The 16,996-nt window shown below is 34.8% G+C and overlaps 2 protein-coding genes across 11 annotated transcripts in view; one reads left to right on the top strand and one right to left on the bottom strand.

Annotated features, from left to right (window-relative positions):
- The window catches only part of beta-Spec (spectrin beta chain), a 113,953-nt gene extending 101,475 nt beyond the window's left edge, over positions 1–12,478 (top strand). For 2 of the 5 annotated variants that reach the window (XM_019041596.2, XM_019041598.2), the window contains 6 exons: positions 70–174; positions 2,136–2,294; positions 4,954–5,041; positions 5,788–5,967; positions 6,762–6,960; positions 8,952–12,478. In XM_019041596.2, coding sequence (XP_018897141.1) covers positions 70–174; positions 2,136–2,294; positions 4,954–5,041; positions 5,788–5,967; positions 6,762–6,957 — 728 coding nt within the window. In that variant the 3' untranslated portion in view covers positions 6,958–6,960; positions 8,952–12,478. The remainder of the gene's footprint in view (positions 1–69; positions 175–2,135; positions 2,295–4,953; positions 5,042–5,787; positions 5,968–6,761; positions 6,961–8,951) is intronic. The other 3 variants (XM_019041603.2, XM_019041604.2, XM_019041600.2) reach the window with 2 other exon arrangements.
- LOC109030616 (uncharacterized) overlaps positions 12,245–16,996 on the bottom strand; it is an 18,918-nt gene continuing 14,166 nt past the window's right edge. For 5 of the 6 annotated variants that reach the window (XM_019041667.2, XM_019041672.2, XM_019041669.2 and 2 more), the window contains exons 13-15: positions 16,169–16,313; positions 14,807–14,854; positions 12,245–14,083 (exon numbers count right to left, since the gene is read on the bottom strand). In XM_019041667.2, the coding sequence (XP_018897212.2) occupies positions 14,027–14,083; positions 14,807–14,854; positions 16,169–16,313 (250 nt within the window). In that variant the 3' untranslated portion in view covers positions 12,245–14,026. The remainder of the gene's footprint in view (positions 14,084–14,806; positions 14,855–16,168; positions 16,314–16,996) is intronic. The other variant, XM_019041673.2, reaches the window with a different exon arrangement.

Below are 16,996 nucleotides of genomic sequence, written 5' to 3'. Positions count from 1 at the left end.
CATGTGTATTTACATTGAAGCATGTTTTGTCATGGCATTTTGCATGTGAATCGTGTTGTTGCATGTCAGTTTTGCATGGTGGCAAACCAGTCTCAACGGTTCCTCATCGGACCCTTCCTCAGCAGCAGTCGGTTGCTCAGACCTCCAGGGCTCAGTCCACCACCAAAACGCTGCGTAAGTATTTGATGAAGCTCCAATGTAGGCATGTGATGTTTTTAACAAGAAAGGCTTGTAACCTCACATTATCTATTGTTTTCTCACAGAATTTTCTCTTTGGACCATTACTGTTTCCAGAAATTTTTTGGCTATTTCACGTGTTTTCAATTTTTTCTGTCAAAGGATCTTCTCCTGTAGATTTCGATAGCAGTGTTCTGTCTCCCCCCGGCGCCATCCGTAAAACATGCCTAATAATCAGGCTTGGCTATTGTGGTGCCTAAAAAAATTGAAGCATCCTATCGATTTTTTCAAACTCACAGTGGTTGAGTAGCAAAGTGCGTGATGCATTTGCATAACGTTTACTTGGCTCCTGATAAATTGTCGATGGCTCCTAAAAATTGTGCTCTTTGACTGAGGTGGTTACTAAAATTTTATAGGGAAGGTAGAACACTGCTTGACAGCATTGACAATTGGTTTAATGGTTAAGCCTGTACAACTTCAAACTTTTTTGCTGAAAATGTCACATACTCGTTGGATTAACACAGATTGATAATTTATGATTTGATATATTGCAAATTTTTAAAAATCTTGTTTTTCTGCATGAAATTAGAAGCTCCATTTTTATAATCCAAATTATATTCTTTTTTCTTGCTGTCTCTTTTATTTCGGAGGCCTGTAATCTGAATTTGATCGTGGTTTTGCAACCTATCTAACCAAAGTAGCCAACTTTCTCTGTATTTAACTGGAATGAAATGCAGTTTTTTATCTTTCCCCTTTGTACCGTTGATACTTTTTCATTTCTAGTATGAAATGTTACACTTTATAGAGGACATGAATTAATACTATTAGTTTGGTAGCCCACCAAGTTTTTCATATTATAGTAGACTGTTTTTCAAACTTCAAGAAGTGTATGCAAATTCGAAAAATCCTAAATTACGGATTATTGTAGCTTTTCTCAAGTTTTTTTACAATGAAAATAGAACAGAAGAAATAACTCTCACATTCTCCTCGCACATAAATTTTAAACCAGCTAGATTTTTGTTCCATAAGGTCTATCACCAGATCACCCTCTTTCAAAAATTCATAGATGCATGCATCATATTAATTACACTTTGAATTTTTACTTATTTCCTTTAAGTTCTAATTAGAGTGTCGCATGAAATTGACATTTGTGATTTTTTCTTAACTTAACTTCTTTCTTTAGTAAGTGCAGAAACAAGTATTTTGGTTTGTGACTCTTCATATTTCATTTTTTTTTTTTTTTTTTTTTTTTTTTTTTTTTTTTTTGGGATGAGAGACTAGTATAATTCAATTTCTTTGGACTTGATGTAATGATGCCATCCCTCACCAAACATATATGGTCCATCGGTTTCATGAGACTTATTAACTGACTTTCTTTCTCTTAAAAGTCTAGAGCCTAAACAGGAAGTTAGTAATACTACAAACAAGATATGTTTTTGCACTTAAGTCGTAAGTTTTCATGTAATGTGTTTTAGAACAATGAGTAACAGGTTAGTGTTTTAGATGAAATTCAATTCCTTAGTTGTTGAAGAATCTCTATCTTACAAAGCGTAATGATTTAATAATTTCAATATACATGGAATATGCTCATTAGCACTCAATCAATGTAATCAAAAATTGAAAAAAATTTGTGCAATTGGTCTTCCCTTTCATTTTTTTCCTGTAATATTTGCTAATTTTTGCTGGGTTTGTTTTCACATTGAGTTTCGACTCCCAGACAACAGGAATACTTTACCAGTTGTGCTCATGTGATTAAATGCAAATGTAGGAGCAATGACCGGGCAAACTAATCCCAGTGCAAAGGCTTAAAAAAATTCACCCAGAATCAATCTAAAATACTATCCTGGAGCCTGCTGGCATGATTACTAGTCAAGTGTTTTCATAGATTTTCTGTTGCTTGTAGAGATAGTTGTTGTATTGTTCAGAGAGTTATGTTTGTACTATGTGTGTTGTATTAGCGTCCAGACTTAGTCCCAAAGATGCTTCATTAGCAAGAAAGAAAGAAAGTGCACGTTCTAAATCGCCGTTTAGAAGTTTCCGCTGGAAGAAAGCGCCTAAAACTGCTTTGCAAACAGCCAGCGCTAGCGATGATGAAGAAAATCTTGGTAGAGCAGCAGGTCAGTAAAAAAAATTTCGGTGCTCATTAATTGGTCACATCACTTATGAGTTTTTTTTTTCAGGAAATGTTTCCAACGTTGAGAAACAGTTATTTACATTTCATTGAAATTGGATAGAAATCCTTTTCGCTATGTAATTGAAAAATCGTTTGTCTCAATGAAAGCTCCGTATTGTAATTCAAGCCTAGAAGATTCGAAGGGTGGTGTTACGAAAAATATGCTTAGGTTTTGCAAAGAAAATGTTTTTTCCACATTACCCGGTAGTCTCTCAAAGTGAAAGATCTACATGGGGAGTGTTTCTTGTTGATCGGAAATGTATCTGGATATTTTTATAAAATGAGTGCACTCAATTGTTTTATTCATGGCATGACTTTCCAATCAGTTTGAAAATTTGCAGATACTTAGCTTTTTCAGCGCAATTAACCAATTATAGGGATGCATGAGTCATTATGGCTGACTTTTTAACGCATTTGCAAAATGCATCCATAAAAGCAATTGCATTTGCTAGCTGACATCAACTGCTGCAACCGCGCTGCGGCATTTAGCACTGTGACATCAGATTTAAGATCGCCTTTTGCAACCTTGGTTTGGGATGGGAAAAGGAAATCCCGCTTTTGGTTCATTGAATCTTAATTTTGTTCATTTTATCGTACGTCCATCAACTTCAGGAAGATCAAAATCAGATCATATAAAGATCGGTAATTTCAGAATCTATACAATCAAGATGAAATATAATACAAACAAGGTTGAACAGAGGCCTAGTTGGCCTATGTTCAGGCCTTTGTTTGGCCTAGTTTGTTACGGCTATTGAAATGGTTGTTTGAGCTCCAAGTATAAATCACAGAAGAGAATAATGTATCCGATCAAAAATTCTCCGTTCTGAAAGTTCATCGCCTCTTTAAAGACAATAATCATCAGTTTCATCCAGGGCTCCGCTATGTAGTAGCTCCTGCAATGGACAAAATATATTGCAACAAGCTTTAGATCACCTCGGAGTCCATTACATCGATCACGTTCGACCTTCAATAGCGTTCTTAATTATGAAACGCCTCTGACACCCCCTGACCAGGTTCTAACAGCTAGAATTTTTATTTGGGCCGAGGCGGTCAGGCACCAGCTCAGTAACTTTCTCCTTCAATATGTTTTAACATACTCAGATACAATGACCAAAGTATAGTATAATTCTGAATAGATGATCCCTGAAAGATTGTCTATTGTCATTTCGGATTGACGATTCAACTAAGGAGAAACGTTATGTTTCAATGGTAAAACTCACATAAATATTTTTCTGTCACTTATTTTTTTTAGTGAATAAAAGTGTTTCATGTGTTAGATGGATCAAATGCATGCCTCAAATTGTTTAAATGTACTTAGAATCCATGTGAGAAATTTTTTGAGTACTGTAGTTATCTGTAATTGCATGACAAAATTAATGTTTTTGTTATTTTCTCAAAACAAAAAATATTACTGTGTCATAGATTTTCTTTCCTTCTCTTCATTCAGCCCAGTTTTCTTTTGTCAAACTCTTATTATCTTTTTAAGAACTGTGAATTAATATTTGCTCCTGGCACTTTTTAGAACTTGGGCCATATATGTTGGTAGTTTTTAACTTCTGGCAGTCATACGCAGTAGGCAAATTTAGCTCTATCTCATCAGAGAAAGGCATTTCTTTTTGGTGCCTGGGCAACAGCAACTCGTTGTTGTCGTCCCACTTGGTCAGTCCTCAATCGCTATTGGACGGCGACAGCGCTGTTCCTTGCTAACAAATAGTTAACTACAGCCAACTTATCTGACCCAAGTCCTACTTGTTTAAGAAATTTCATTCTACCTCCAGAAACACCGAATCACAAAAGAAGTTTTTTTTCTTCTCAGCAAAGTACCTCTCAGACTATGTATGCTGTCCTAAAATACTGCCCAAGAGATGAGAGTAACCATCACTAACTTTAAGTGACATGACCACAACTGCCGTTTTGCTCGCAGCTGTGCTAGGGGTTCTATCTCTTCACTCCTTGCTGCAAAAAAAAAATGTGAGACAGACAGATCTTGTCTTTCATTTTGTCAAACTAAATTGGTGAGTTGTTCATTGACTCAAGCATATGTGAGTCAGGCTGACAATTGAAACTGTCAACTCAAGAAGGAGGGGAAACTTAACATAAATCACTAAACTCACACAAGTCAGATGAAGCGCTGAAAGTTCTGACTACTGGGACTAGATCACCGCAAAAGAAGGAAAACATGTGTGGCTTCATTTTTTAAATTATTTTTCCTCTTAAAAAATTTTTCAAGAGTAATTTCACCCACTACTAGTTTGATAACAATTTTAATCGGTATGTATATAAATTGAAAAGAGGTAGCTGTAATAAGGTTTTATAATGGATTTGCCTGTCCTCTGAGGAACAAAGGAGCTCATTTCACTTCATGTTGTGACATTTAGTCCTTCTTAGCACACATCTCATTTGGTCAATGGTATGGAACCTTATAACTGGACCAAAGACAAAGGTGAATCTAAAATTTGAAAAAAAAATTGCTGACAAATCTGGTCCCTAACTTTCTGTGCAGAAGTACTAAATTTTGAAATTCAAAAAATATGTGATGATACAACAATGGCTGCCTCTGATGCGTTTGATTGTATTCATTAATCATTCTTTTATGCTTCTAGATCGTCCTGTCTCTGGTGATGGAAACTTGGAAGGTGTGCTAAACCGCAAACATGAATGGGAATCGACCACAAAGAAAGCCAGCAACAGGTCAGTACATCAGACTCTATGATTTTCTTTTATTTCTAGTGAAAGAAATATCATCACTGCTTATGAAACCAATCTAAAGCAGATTGTTCCAGCTTTCAGTGCTTGGAAGTTTGTAGATTAACATAATACACTTAAAGAGGAAAAAAAGATGAGAAATGTGGCCGGAACTGAACGTAACAAGGTGGTAAAATAGTGTTGGGTCCACACTATTCTGCAGGGAAAACAAGGCCAAAAAGTTCAAAAATTTTAATTAGAGTAAATAATTTTGAGCACTATCTTGTACCAGTAAAAGATTGAAGGGGGAGAGTGTGCATTATACACATTTCATTACTTTGCGCCATAAATTTTATTCTTCTCAGAAACATCACTTGTGATTTATTTTCTGATGAATGGGATTCTTTTAAATTTCCCTGAAATCTGTCTTTTCTGTTTTTGAGGCCTAAATGTTGAATTTGAAAATGGAAAATTGAATTAATTTCATCCAGGTGAATCAAATAGGCTCAATATTTGACCCTTACCACCACCATGGTCCTTACCTTAAGACCATGGTTTGACCTTAAGATGAAGGAGTCATGTCAAGGCATACGAAAGAAATACTTATTTAACCCGCATAAATTTTGACTCATACTGATTTTGTGTCACCTTAAAAATGGATGCATTTAATGTAAAAACTTTTCTTATGCAGCGTTTAATTTTTAAAGAGTACCTTCAGAAGGAAATAACAATCGTGATATCATATTTTGCAGGTCATGGGACAAAGTTTATGTCAGTATACATGGAACTTCAGTATGTTTCTACAAAGATCAGAAGAGTGCCAAGAGTGCACCTGAAGTATACTACAAGGGAGAGGGACCAATCGACCTCCGAGGAGGTTCGGCTGAAGTCGCCTCTGACTATACCAAAAAGAAGCATGTATTTAGAGTCAAGTAAGTATGCCTACCTAACATTCATATCAAGAAATTCTTAGTGAAGATAAAACTCATCGAAAGAAAATTTATTTTTCAGGTCACTTTTATGTGCTTTTAAGATGTTTATGTATCAGACCCTCATACTTCAACTATAAGATTGGAAATTTAGGAATCAGAAGAGCTACTTTCATGTTGAATGGTGTACTTTGGAACCAAAAGATGTCGAAAAGGAAGATTTACAGTGCTATTGTCAACATTTTAGTAACCTACGATTGTGAAGTATGGTCAGTGAAACAGCTAACCCTGAAAGTTTCAGAGGCAACAGAGATGAACTTTTAGGGTAAATCAGCTGGATTTCCAGGTGGATTGCGTTCGAAATGAGGCGGTGTAAGAAATCATGAATGCAGAATGACTGTCGTCCATGACATGATAATACAATCTGTATGGTCTACTCATGTACAGAGAATCGCTGATGACAGATTGCCTGAGAAGGTCTTACATGGAGCTTCTCCTGATAAAAGTCCCAGAGAGCACTCATTGAGAGGCTGAAAGGATGAGATGGAATCTGAAAGACTTGAGTGCAAGATTTGAGAAGGGATGTGGTTTGATTAGGGATCATTGAGTGTCTAAGACCGCTGAAAAGCTACAAACATATATATTTGTTCATCAGAATTTGATGACTTAAGAATTCCGTTCGTCTTTTCTTACTTTTACTGAGGATTCATCTCAGTTGCTCTTTACTTTGTTTCTGTGTTGATCCAGATTCTTTTCTTCTGTGCAAAATCATGAGTGGTTTGTCCTGTTTGATTTAGGTCTGCCAATGGCGCTGACTATTTGTTCCAAGCAAAGGATGATGATGAAATGAGGCAATGGGTCTCTGCATTGTCATCAATAGCACAGGCACCTGGGTCAGAGGGCCCCTCAAGGTCACATACACTCCCGGCGCCAGCCGCTGAACGCAAGGATGAAACTAAAAGACGATCATTCTTCACACTGAAAAAGAACTAAATGGTAAGAAAGAGTGAAATTTATACTTTCTAGTGATAAACATTGTTGAAAGCATTAAGCAAACATTGAACGCAGTATTCCCCTGCATTCTGCCTTTGTCCAGGGGTCGCATGAATAAATTACAAATTCTATTAGAGGAAGGTCATAAAATCTAAAGCTAACCTATTGTTGGAACATTAAAAATTTATTATTTCTGACTGTAAATACCTGAAGTTCGATTTTAAAAAAAGGATATATTCTTTTCGAATGATATTTTTTTGTATTTTAATTCTAAACCTCTAAGTCGGACCTATAGCAATGGGCTTAGAGACAAAGTCTTAACTAGCCAAAAAGTCACATGTTTCCTCTTCAGAACATTATGCAGAAAACAATGAGAAGTTCAGAAAAAATGATGTCATTCGTACTTTTTCCGTTCAACTAATATCAGTTTTAAATAATTTTGTTTAAGAGATGATTTTCAGACTTCCCGTCATGTGATTCGTTTTCCTGGTGAAAATCTGAAGAGAAAACATGTTGCGTAGTGTTTTAATTGTACCTTATCTAAAGGCCTACTCGATAAGATTCTAAAGCTGGATTTGAAACATTCCCCTGAAAAATAGGAACAGTTTCCAAACCATTTTGGTGCTTGTCATCCAGAAATCCAATTTCCTAGGTTTTATTTTTTTCCCAAGTATAATGAATGACATTGAAAGCCTATATAGCTTGGCTGTTTTACTCTTTTGCAATGGTGAACTTAGTGTAACTGGATCACATAGATAAAAAAAACACCGTACCCTTTTAATGTGAAGTCGGAAATACAATTTTGATCAGTATCTTAAAACAGGGGTGCCAAAAGTGTCTCTGAGTAGAAATTAGTCAGCTACAAAATTTACTCATTCTCGGAAAATGTCTTAATTCTGCAAAATGGTCAAGATGCGCTTTTAGACAAAAATTCGTTACAGTGGATATCGGATATAACGACATCGGTTATAACGACATATCGGGCATAACGACGTAAACTGGTCGGTCCCGGCTGAAATCCCATTCATTCAATGTATTTATGTATCGGTTATAACGACATCGCCTATAACGACATATCGGTCATAGCGACGGAGTTTTCGCGTCCCAACAGATGTGGTCATCGGTTATAACAACCTGAGCGACAGCAACAGAGGCCGAATAGGAGAGGATCTCGTTTCCAGACGCCCTAGAAGCCATCGCAACTGTTCAAAAATTCCTAATTTTGAACCCAGAATGGAACGATTCCACTTTATCACACTTTACGCTCGGTCCATAGAGCGTTAAAAAAAGGGTACGCGAACACAATTGTGAAGCAAAAAAAAAATCACGGACTATTATTCAAATTAGAAGTTTTACACTTCTTCGGTATTGCGCATATGTAGTGCAAACGTAATGTAGTGTGTAGTGCATGTAATCTCAATATTATAAAATACCTTATTTTTACAAATTCAAACAAAGTGTTTTAATTAAAATTAGTCCTTAGAATAAGAAAATAAAAAAATAAATTAATTAAATAAACATTCAATTCAAATAAAATTAGATAAAGCTAATAAACAAAGGTGTTAGGTGCTGAAGAGATAATGAATCAGCAGCAAAATTCACCGGGCCCTGGAATCCCACCTACAGCAAAGCCTTGTTCTCAGCTCTTTAACATAGAGTACGTGCGTAAAAATTCCACTATCGGTTATAACGACTATCGGCTATAACAACCGAATATGGCTGGTCCCTTCAAGGTCGTTATATCCGATATCCACTGTATTTCGTAATTTGTAGGTTGTTTTTGTTTGTTCTCATTCTTCGCTTCCAAGAAGGGAAAAAAATTGTCTAAAAGTTTCATTATGTGTACACTGATTTCCGCTCGTCAGGGAGCACTTCCTGCACCCCTGTCCTAGTACTTACCTTTTGTTGAATGTGTTGATTTTTTATCCTGAAATTAAAAGAACCAAAATCAGAAAATATGATTTGCCTAATCTTCATTTTTCGTGCTGTTTCAGGTTTTCAATTTTCTCAACGCTGCTCTTGTTTGTTCGTATTCCTCAGTTCATCAGGGATGCAATTTCATTTCACTATCTATTGATTTCGATTTTACAACTGCCATTTAACTACTCGCCTTATCAGCTTCTAACAAGCTTTCCTTGCTTTTCTCATGTTCAGAAGCTGTGTTTATTTCAATCCCTAATGACCCAGCTCCTTCCGACATCGGATACTTGAGTGCAGCTGTATGTTTTCTTGTTATTTTTTATACATATTTATAATTTATTTATTTCAAATGTAAATCTGGCAGCTCCAGCTTTGCATGGATGAGCTGTATCCTCCAAATTGTAAATAGTTATTTTTACATGTATAAACGTTTTATATTAACCCTCTTAGCTATCACTGTAACTGTTAGCGTCTTTAAGCTGCTAAAAATGTTATCTGTTTTACCGTTTTATCCCAATCAGCTTCCCTACCTGTGGTTAAATCTAAATTTCATTTTTTTCTTTGACACCCCGTCCCCACTCTGAACCGAAAACTCTTTAGTTTTTCTAAGTTAATGTTCAATAATTGTGTTTTTCTGCCCAAAATGCTAAGAATTTTCTCTAGATCAATCGTTTTTAAACTCTACTATTTTAATGTTTTTAAAAGCCCTTACAATGGTCGGATGAAATTTTAACACCTGTGTAATCATTTTTACAAGGTTTTTAGAAAGGTTTAGTCTCAATCTAATTCTCATTCTTTAGTTATTCTGAAACTTCTTACTTGTTTTGGAATGAGTGCTCCAAACGATTAATTTTAATGATGAATAATGGTTAAAAGTTTCAAAAATTCCGATACTTCCATTAAATGTAAAACTTAAATAGTAACCAACAAAAAGCACGTTCCAAGTTATTTTAATGAAAGGTATTTAGAAATGTTAATCGGGTAAATTCAACTCCATTGAATGTAAATATTAACTGAAGAAAGAGAAATTATACGATTATTCTTGGCTCTTAAAAATCTTCAAAGTAAATTTCCTGAATTGTGCGTGTGCGAAAACAAAGAGTTTTATCAAATCAAAGATGTACATACTGTATATATGTGTTGCCCTCTTGATCTACTCTCCGAGGAAGCTATTTGAAAAATAAGAATTGAAAAAATGAAAAAAATTTATTTTATTCTGTAAAAACTGTTGAAAGAGTGTGTTGAAATAAAATTGGAAAGTTTATTTTTATTAGCCATGTTGAATTGATATAATTTTAATCGTTCGTTTTTATCGGATGACATTGTAAGGGCTGAAAAATGGCAGCTAACTATACGAATATAATTAAGATTTTCAAGTTCCTTAGTTGAGCAGCACCGTGCCGTTAATAGGCACTGGCTAAAACTGGCTTTATGAAGGAGTCAATAGTTAACCTGAAGTCAAATTGTTCTCCGCAATAATATCATCAGAACATGTCGCAAGAAACGGTCCTCAATTTATGAAACCAGAAGCACCATTAATAGAGTTGATCATGTTAGTGCTACTTCATTTCGTAATTCTTAGCTTACTTTTGTGAAATATCTATCAAAAGAGCATCCCTCGTTCATGGCTCATGCAATATTCATCAAGTCTCTTTTACTCTTTATGTATGTATTAATAGAAATTTCGACCAAGAAACTAATAGAGCCAATCCTGTCTGCACTGGACAAGAGTCTTTTGTCACAAGTCCAACAGATCTTTCACAAAAATAAGCTGTCTATTACCTCCCTACTGACCTCTAAATTGACTAATTATCCTTTTAAAATTAATCTTCCCTCAATTGTCAACAGTAACTTTTTTTATATTTTTAATAATGAAAAATTAAAGCGGTTCCGTAGCTATAGATACAAACTGATATTTATCATTAAGGAAGGTGCTGCTTTGAAGTCAGATATAAGTTTAGTATTTTCACTTTAAAATTATGTAAAAGACAGGGAAAAAGACACATTTTTTGCATGTTGGAAGTCTTAAGATAGTTAATGTAAGTTTGGTATTGGACTCATCTTTCAAAAACGTGCAATATGTGCAACTTTTCTCTGAGACCTTGTCACTGTAGAGCTGTATCTTGTGTTCAACATTGAGTTTACATTTCGACCGTGAAACTCCCAAACCGTGTATCTCAGTTTACGATATTGTAGACCTCCCATCATACTTCATTTTGTAAATGGGTAACTACTCAACATCAGTTCTAAGGAACTTCCATGATTTTTCTTGGAAAGGTGGTAATTTATTCTCCTGCATAAAAATTAGATGGGAGTGGAGATTTTAAAACACAGCAAACGAGATGCATGGTTCGGGAGTTTCAATGTCGATTTCTGTCAAATATAAATACAATGGCACCAGCTGCGTGAATTGACTTGAATTCTTACAGAAACGGAAAAAATTATTTCTTCTCGCCCCTTTAATCAGGTATTGCATTAAAAATTTGTTCCTTCTCAAACTCAAGGAGCAATTGACATATTTTTAAGATGTCGAAGTACTTTTTCATTTCTTTTTTTTTTTTTATTAGGTTATTTTTGCTATGAATTGCTTCTTTTGCCAGGCGTTCGAGACTCAGCTTTTGTATATCTGATGCTCCTTGCCTATCTTGTGATTGTGGCCCTGCAAGTTGGTGGGAAAAATAAGTGTTGACTGAATTTGCAACACATACAGTCCCAATTCTAATTCTATTACTTTGTGGCCAAATTTAGATTCTATTATTTGCACTTTTCAGTTTGATAAAAATCACTTTTCCTTTTTGTTTAGCTAATTTTTTTATCAACAGCTCCGAAGTTTCACCGTTGAAAAAATCACAGTATTTCTAAGTAAATTTGATAATCGGCTATAACATTTCAATCCATTTTTACTCCTCCTCTCCTAGCTTGCTTGTAATTTTATCCATTCTATAAAATAAGTGCAAAATTCCTGAGTATTTGTACATATTGATGTTCCTATTCTGAGTTTCATAAAGCTTTAAGCATCACCATTAAAACCTAGCCACTGGCCATGCAATTTTTTCTAAAAAAAATATTTCTTATTATAGCTATCCGATTTTGCAACTTGAAATGTTTGTCGATGAATGTTTATAACTGTATTTGCAGGTAGACTTTTTTTTCACTGTAAGAAGTATCAACAGCGCTACTTCTGCAGCAATATTGTTTATTGGAGCTTCTCTATCTAATCGTTATTTTGTATCAGAAAAATTTCAATTGCCTTCAGCTATTCTTCAAACACCCTGAAGGGTTGTTAGATGTGGTCTTTGTGTTTTTATGTACTCTCTCTTAGTTTTTTTTTTTTTTTTAGCATATCTTGGGGAAATTCTCGCTGAAAGTTTCGTTGATCAGCTGCTAAGAGTTTTAAAATTTCCTGCATTAATGTTCTGGTATTTCTCTCTTTTTTTCAATGTGAAAAGTGTTGTTTCTTGTCACAAAGCATGTCATCATGCTGCATTCTCCTGAATTTGATTCATGTCTTGGGACACACTTTAAAATTTGTAATGTAAACCAAAAATTGAATTAGTGATAAGGATTAAAAAATTAAATTGCTTTTAGCAGTAAAACAAAAGTGTTCGTTGTCATTTTTTCTGCTTACTTCAAAATCTCATATACTTTTTGATACAAACGGGTTTTTGAAAGCTTATCCATCGATTTCATCATCGTACGATTCTTCTTATTTTACAATGATGAACAGGTTAATAAAGACAATTTAGAGGATGGATAGTACTCACTGTGTTTTTCCTTAAATGATATGAATTGCAGATGAAAAATGTTAAAATGAAAGTAGGCAAATTTTGCAAGACAAGCCACATTACCTTAGAAGATGAGAAGACCCTATCATTTTCACTTTCCTGGTCCATATCTCTGTTAACATCAGACGTAGAAATTTGGCTTTTCTTTGCATCTCATTGTGTATTAATTTTTTATTTTTTTCCCTATTTGCATACAAGCTTAAACCATCGAAACAGGATGTCTAGTGCAACCGGCCTACAAAGGAAATAGGCTTATGAACGCAGAAAATGCTAATTTTCTCAGACATATTAATGTGACCACATCATAACAAGGCACTACCAGCATTGCAATGTTGATAAGATTATGTGACTCTTACGATTGTAGTAAATTAATTGGTAACAGATCAGCTAATGCAATTTACAGCACCTTTTGCTTTCTGATTTAGATGTACAGAAACTGTGGGATTTCCAACTTATCGTGGAAAGATAAGGAAAGAGTCAGAATTTAGGGAAAATTTTAATACCTACTAACAGATCTTCATTGTAAAATGCATTGTCATTGATGCAAAGAAAAATTTCCAATTATGACCTAAATATTTGCATCCATAGAGATAATACAGAAAGTGGTGGCAAGGCAGCCATCTTGAAGATTGGCTGTGACGCAGAAAAGTACACGGACTGGCGCGCTGTTCAAAAAAAGAAGGTACATTTCATGATGAAACCTGTATAAAGACCTACAACACCACTGAATCTAACATTGAAAGTCATATAATTGAACATTAGTTACCATGACTCTTCGATTTCTGCTTTTTTGACGCACAGAACGTTTAACATGGTTATACCTTCAAAACGGGACAAGTCGAGATGAACGTTGATAATACATGAAATAAATATTTTTAATTTACAAATTATTTTTAGTTACAGTTGAACATTGATAGGAAAACATATTGAAACCTAAAAAGTCAATAGTTACGAGTTTTTAGAGTCAAAATAAGTGGGAATCTCACAACCTTTCCCGCTCCCTTTTAAATTTCAAAGGGGTCTCGGTTTGCCCGCAAAACCACTAACTAATTAGAAGGGCGGCTTCATTTTTAGCTGTGACATAAGGAAGAACATTTCTCCGCTTGCTACCACCTTCTGTATTTTCTCTATGATTCGCATCAATTTTAATTGAAAGCTTAGGTGAAATCTATGGTAAAGTAAAAATAAACTTTTTTTGAACAGAAAATTGTAGGTTTATTTACAACCATCGCTTATTCAACAGGTCTAAAACATAACTTTTCTGTACATGACTTGTAGCGAACATAAATTCTTCACATTTTTTAAGAAGGTATTTTATCTAATATTTACATATTGACAGTCTTAATACTTTTTCTCTGCTGGAATTAGGTGCAAGCATCGGCCTCAGTAGGCTCAGGCTGGTTGACCAGAGATGATGTTACCTAGAAAAGAAAATAATGAAAAGGGCAGATAATTTTTGTTATAAATCTTTCATGATACAAATTTTCACGTCACAATAAGAGTCAAGAATAAAGCATGCCTGGGAGCTCCTTCCGGTACTTATTCATACTTCATATGCATCGAGTTTAACCGATATGTACGAAGTCGCGTTTTTACAAGAAAATAAGTTAGGAGCAGTTCTGCATTTAACTGGTTGTAAATTTTCTCCTGTCAAAAATTCATAGTAAAAAAAAAAATATTTTAATTGTAAAAATAGGCTAGACTTATTGTGAGTCTTCTGGAGTAGGAACGCTTCAAACATTTTTCTTGATTTGATCTCTCGCTGCAACTTGGTGCAAATCTATTAAACTCGGTCCAGATCAGACTGAATGTTTTGAGATCTCTCCCTTTTATTTTTTAACATTATTTTAAAAAAAGCAGCATTATTTATACATTCCACACAGCAAATTCCTCACAGACAGTAATTTTCTGTAGAGAAAAACTATTCTTTTAGATTGATAACTGGGAAGAATTCCAGATTCATGCTTGTTTCTTCTTATTTTTTTAAAAAAATTTTCTCTATCCTCAGGCGAGCAAAAAAACAATTTATCCACAAGCATGCAAAATATCTTCTTTTTCCCTCATTTAATTGGGTAGCTTCATTCATGGACAAATCCGTTCTATCAAAATTGCATTCACAAGAGCATCCACTGATACCAACTTACGTCTGGATTTATCGTCAGGTTTGCGACGTAAAAATGTCTCGCATGAATCTGTTCAACCAAATATGAATATTAACAATGATTGCAGAATTTGTTTTGAACATGTTCTCTAAAACTAGATTGAGCTCTCAGATTTTAGTTAAGATGAAAATAATGAATTAGTTTTGGCTTCAACAAATCATTAGGTATTGATTGTGAAACTCCCAAATGACGTATCTCAGTTAAAGGCGTTGCAGACCTCCTGCCATACTTTATTTCTTAAATAGAAAACCACGCACTGTCAATTCCGAAAAACTTCCATGATTTTTCTTCTCTGAGGGAAGAAAATTTTTAGTGATTCTCAAGTAAAAATGTTGTTTTGTTCTCCTTTAAAAAAAAAAAAAAAAAAAAAAAAAAAAAGAAGCGGAGATTTTTAAACACCGCAAACAAGATACATCGTTTGGTAGTTTCACCATTGGTATGCCTCTTGGTTCCATCCCTTTTTACTTTTTTTCTTTCTATGCAATTAATATCATTCTATGTTGTCAGAAGAATCATAAGCACTGTCAAAAAAGTTCTGAGGACACAGCAATGGTTAATAATTTGTAATAAAGTCATTGGAAAATTTTAAGGTATTTTGTGACCACTTCTGAAACAGAGAACTTAGAGTTTAGAAAAAAATATTTCTGTAGGCGATCCGATGATCAGATAAAATTATTAAGAGCAGAGCAGGAGACGATTCCAAATCAACAGAGAGTCATTGTCCTCCCATCTGCAGCAAGAATGCTTTAGTTCCATTGAAAATTTTACTACTTCTTTCCCCGAAAAAATAAGCACTCTTTTGCTTGGAAACTTGATCAACTTAGTGCTGCATTCTTCACGATGTCTTCCCAATCTTACTCTATGACATAAAATCATAAGAATAATGCATAACACTTGAAGTGCAAAGCAGGCCGTGGGGTGGACCACCAAGGAGTTGGTAAAATTATTATAAAAATATGAAGAATCCACGCCGGCTGCTTTCCCTGTAAAAGCACATTTTGCCTGAGAGGGAACTGAAAGATTTAGAGTGGATTTTTGCTGTTTTTTGCGTTGGCAGTGTCAATTTCCATTTGGATAGGAAATAAGAAACTAAAGAAGCTAACATCTCTGTCCCGCTCTTTGCTTGATAGCAGTGTAATAATCTTTTCTACGAGAATGAAGTGAATGCTTCTGACTCAGTAATCCTCTGAAATTTATACTCCTTCGTTTATACTCTTATTGAAATTCTTAAGAAGCTTCGCAGAGCTTTGCAACATCAGAATGCATTCTGACAGCAAATTCCTGTTACTTAAATTCTAGGTACAGACGTATTCCTATGAAATAAAATCAGGATGAAATACATACTGGTTCCATGTATTCGCAATCAGCAGGGATCCTCTCTGGTCTATTTGCAATTCCCCCTGTCGGTTCCTCTACATTATGAATAAGTCGCCAGGTGGGGGAGTGTGACATGTCAACCTTAGCTGGCTCATATTTTCGAAAATTGACTCTATTCAACATACGAATAATTTAAGTGTTTGGAAACTGCAGTTAAGAACAGGGGACGAGTAGAATATCAAAAATATATAATTAAAAAGAATTCAAGAGAGACTTTAAACTCGCATATTTATTTATTCAATAGTTTACTCACATTAGTGGGCAGAAGCCCTTCAGCTTTGGGTCCTCTAACAGAAGAACTCCCTACGCTCTCTTATTCTTTACCTCACTGCAGTTTTACACTAATCTATACAAAACTTTCTATCTGTTTTTCGTTTCCTTTAAAGTCAAAATGATAGTGCGGGTGTCATTTTTGTGTGAAATTGAAGAGGATTTCAGAAGAAGAAGAGGCTTTATAGTATGAGCGAGTTCGTTTCTCCGAGCCATCTTGTCTGAACAAAGAAATACCAATGGTCTCAGGTACATTGCCGCTTGTTCAGAAAAGTAGCAGCTGCTTTGAGAAATGAGTACACTAAACTATTACAGGCCCTTCTCCTGGAACCTCTTTTAATTGTTTGCAGATACTTCACAGTATTCTTACTATAAATTAAAAATGTAAGAATAAAAACAAGAAGTAGATCTTAAAACTTTCGATTGACCCTACCGTGTTTTATCATTAGAGCAGCTCCGAATAAAGAATAACTTCAATATGTGTCTTGTAATACACTTATATCATGTATACTCTGAACTGTTTAT

Source organism: Bemisia tabaci, chromosome 3 (assembly GCF_918797505.1).
Source record: "Bemisia tabaci chromosome 3, PGI_BMITA_v3".
Lineage (NCBI taxonomy): Eukaryota > Metazoa > Arthropoda > Insecta > Hemiptera > Aleyrodidae > Bemisia > Bemisia tabaci.
Note: the sequence above shows the minus strand (reverse complement) of the source record. Positions and strands in the feature narration are given on the sequence as shown.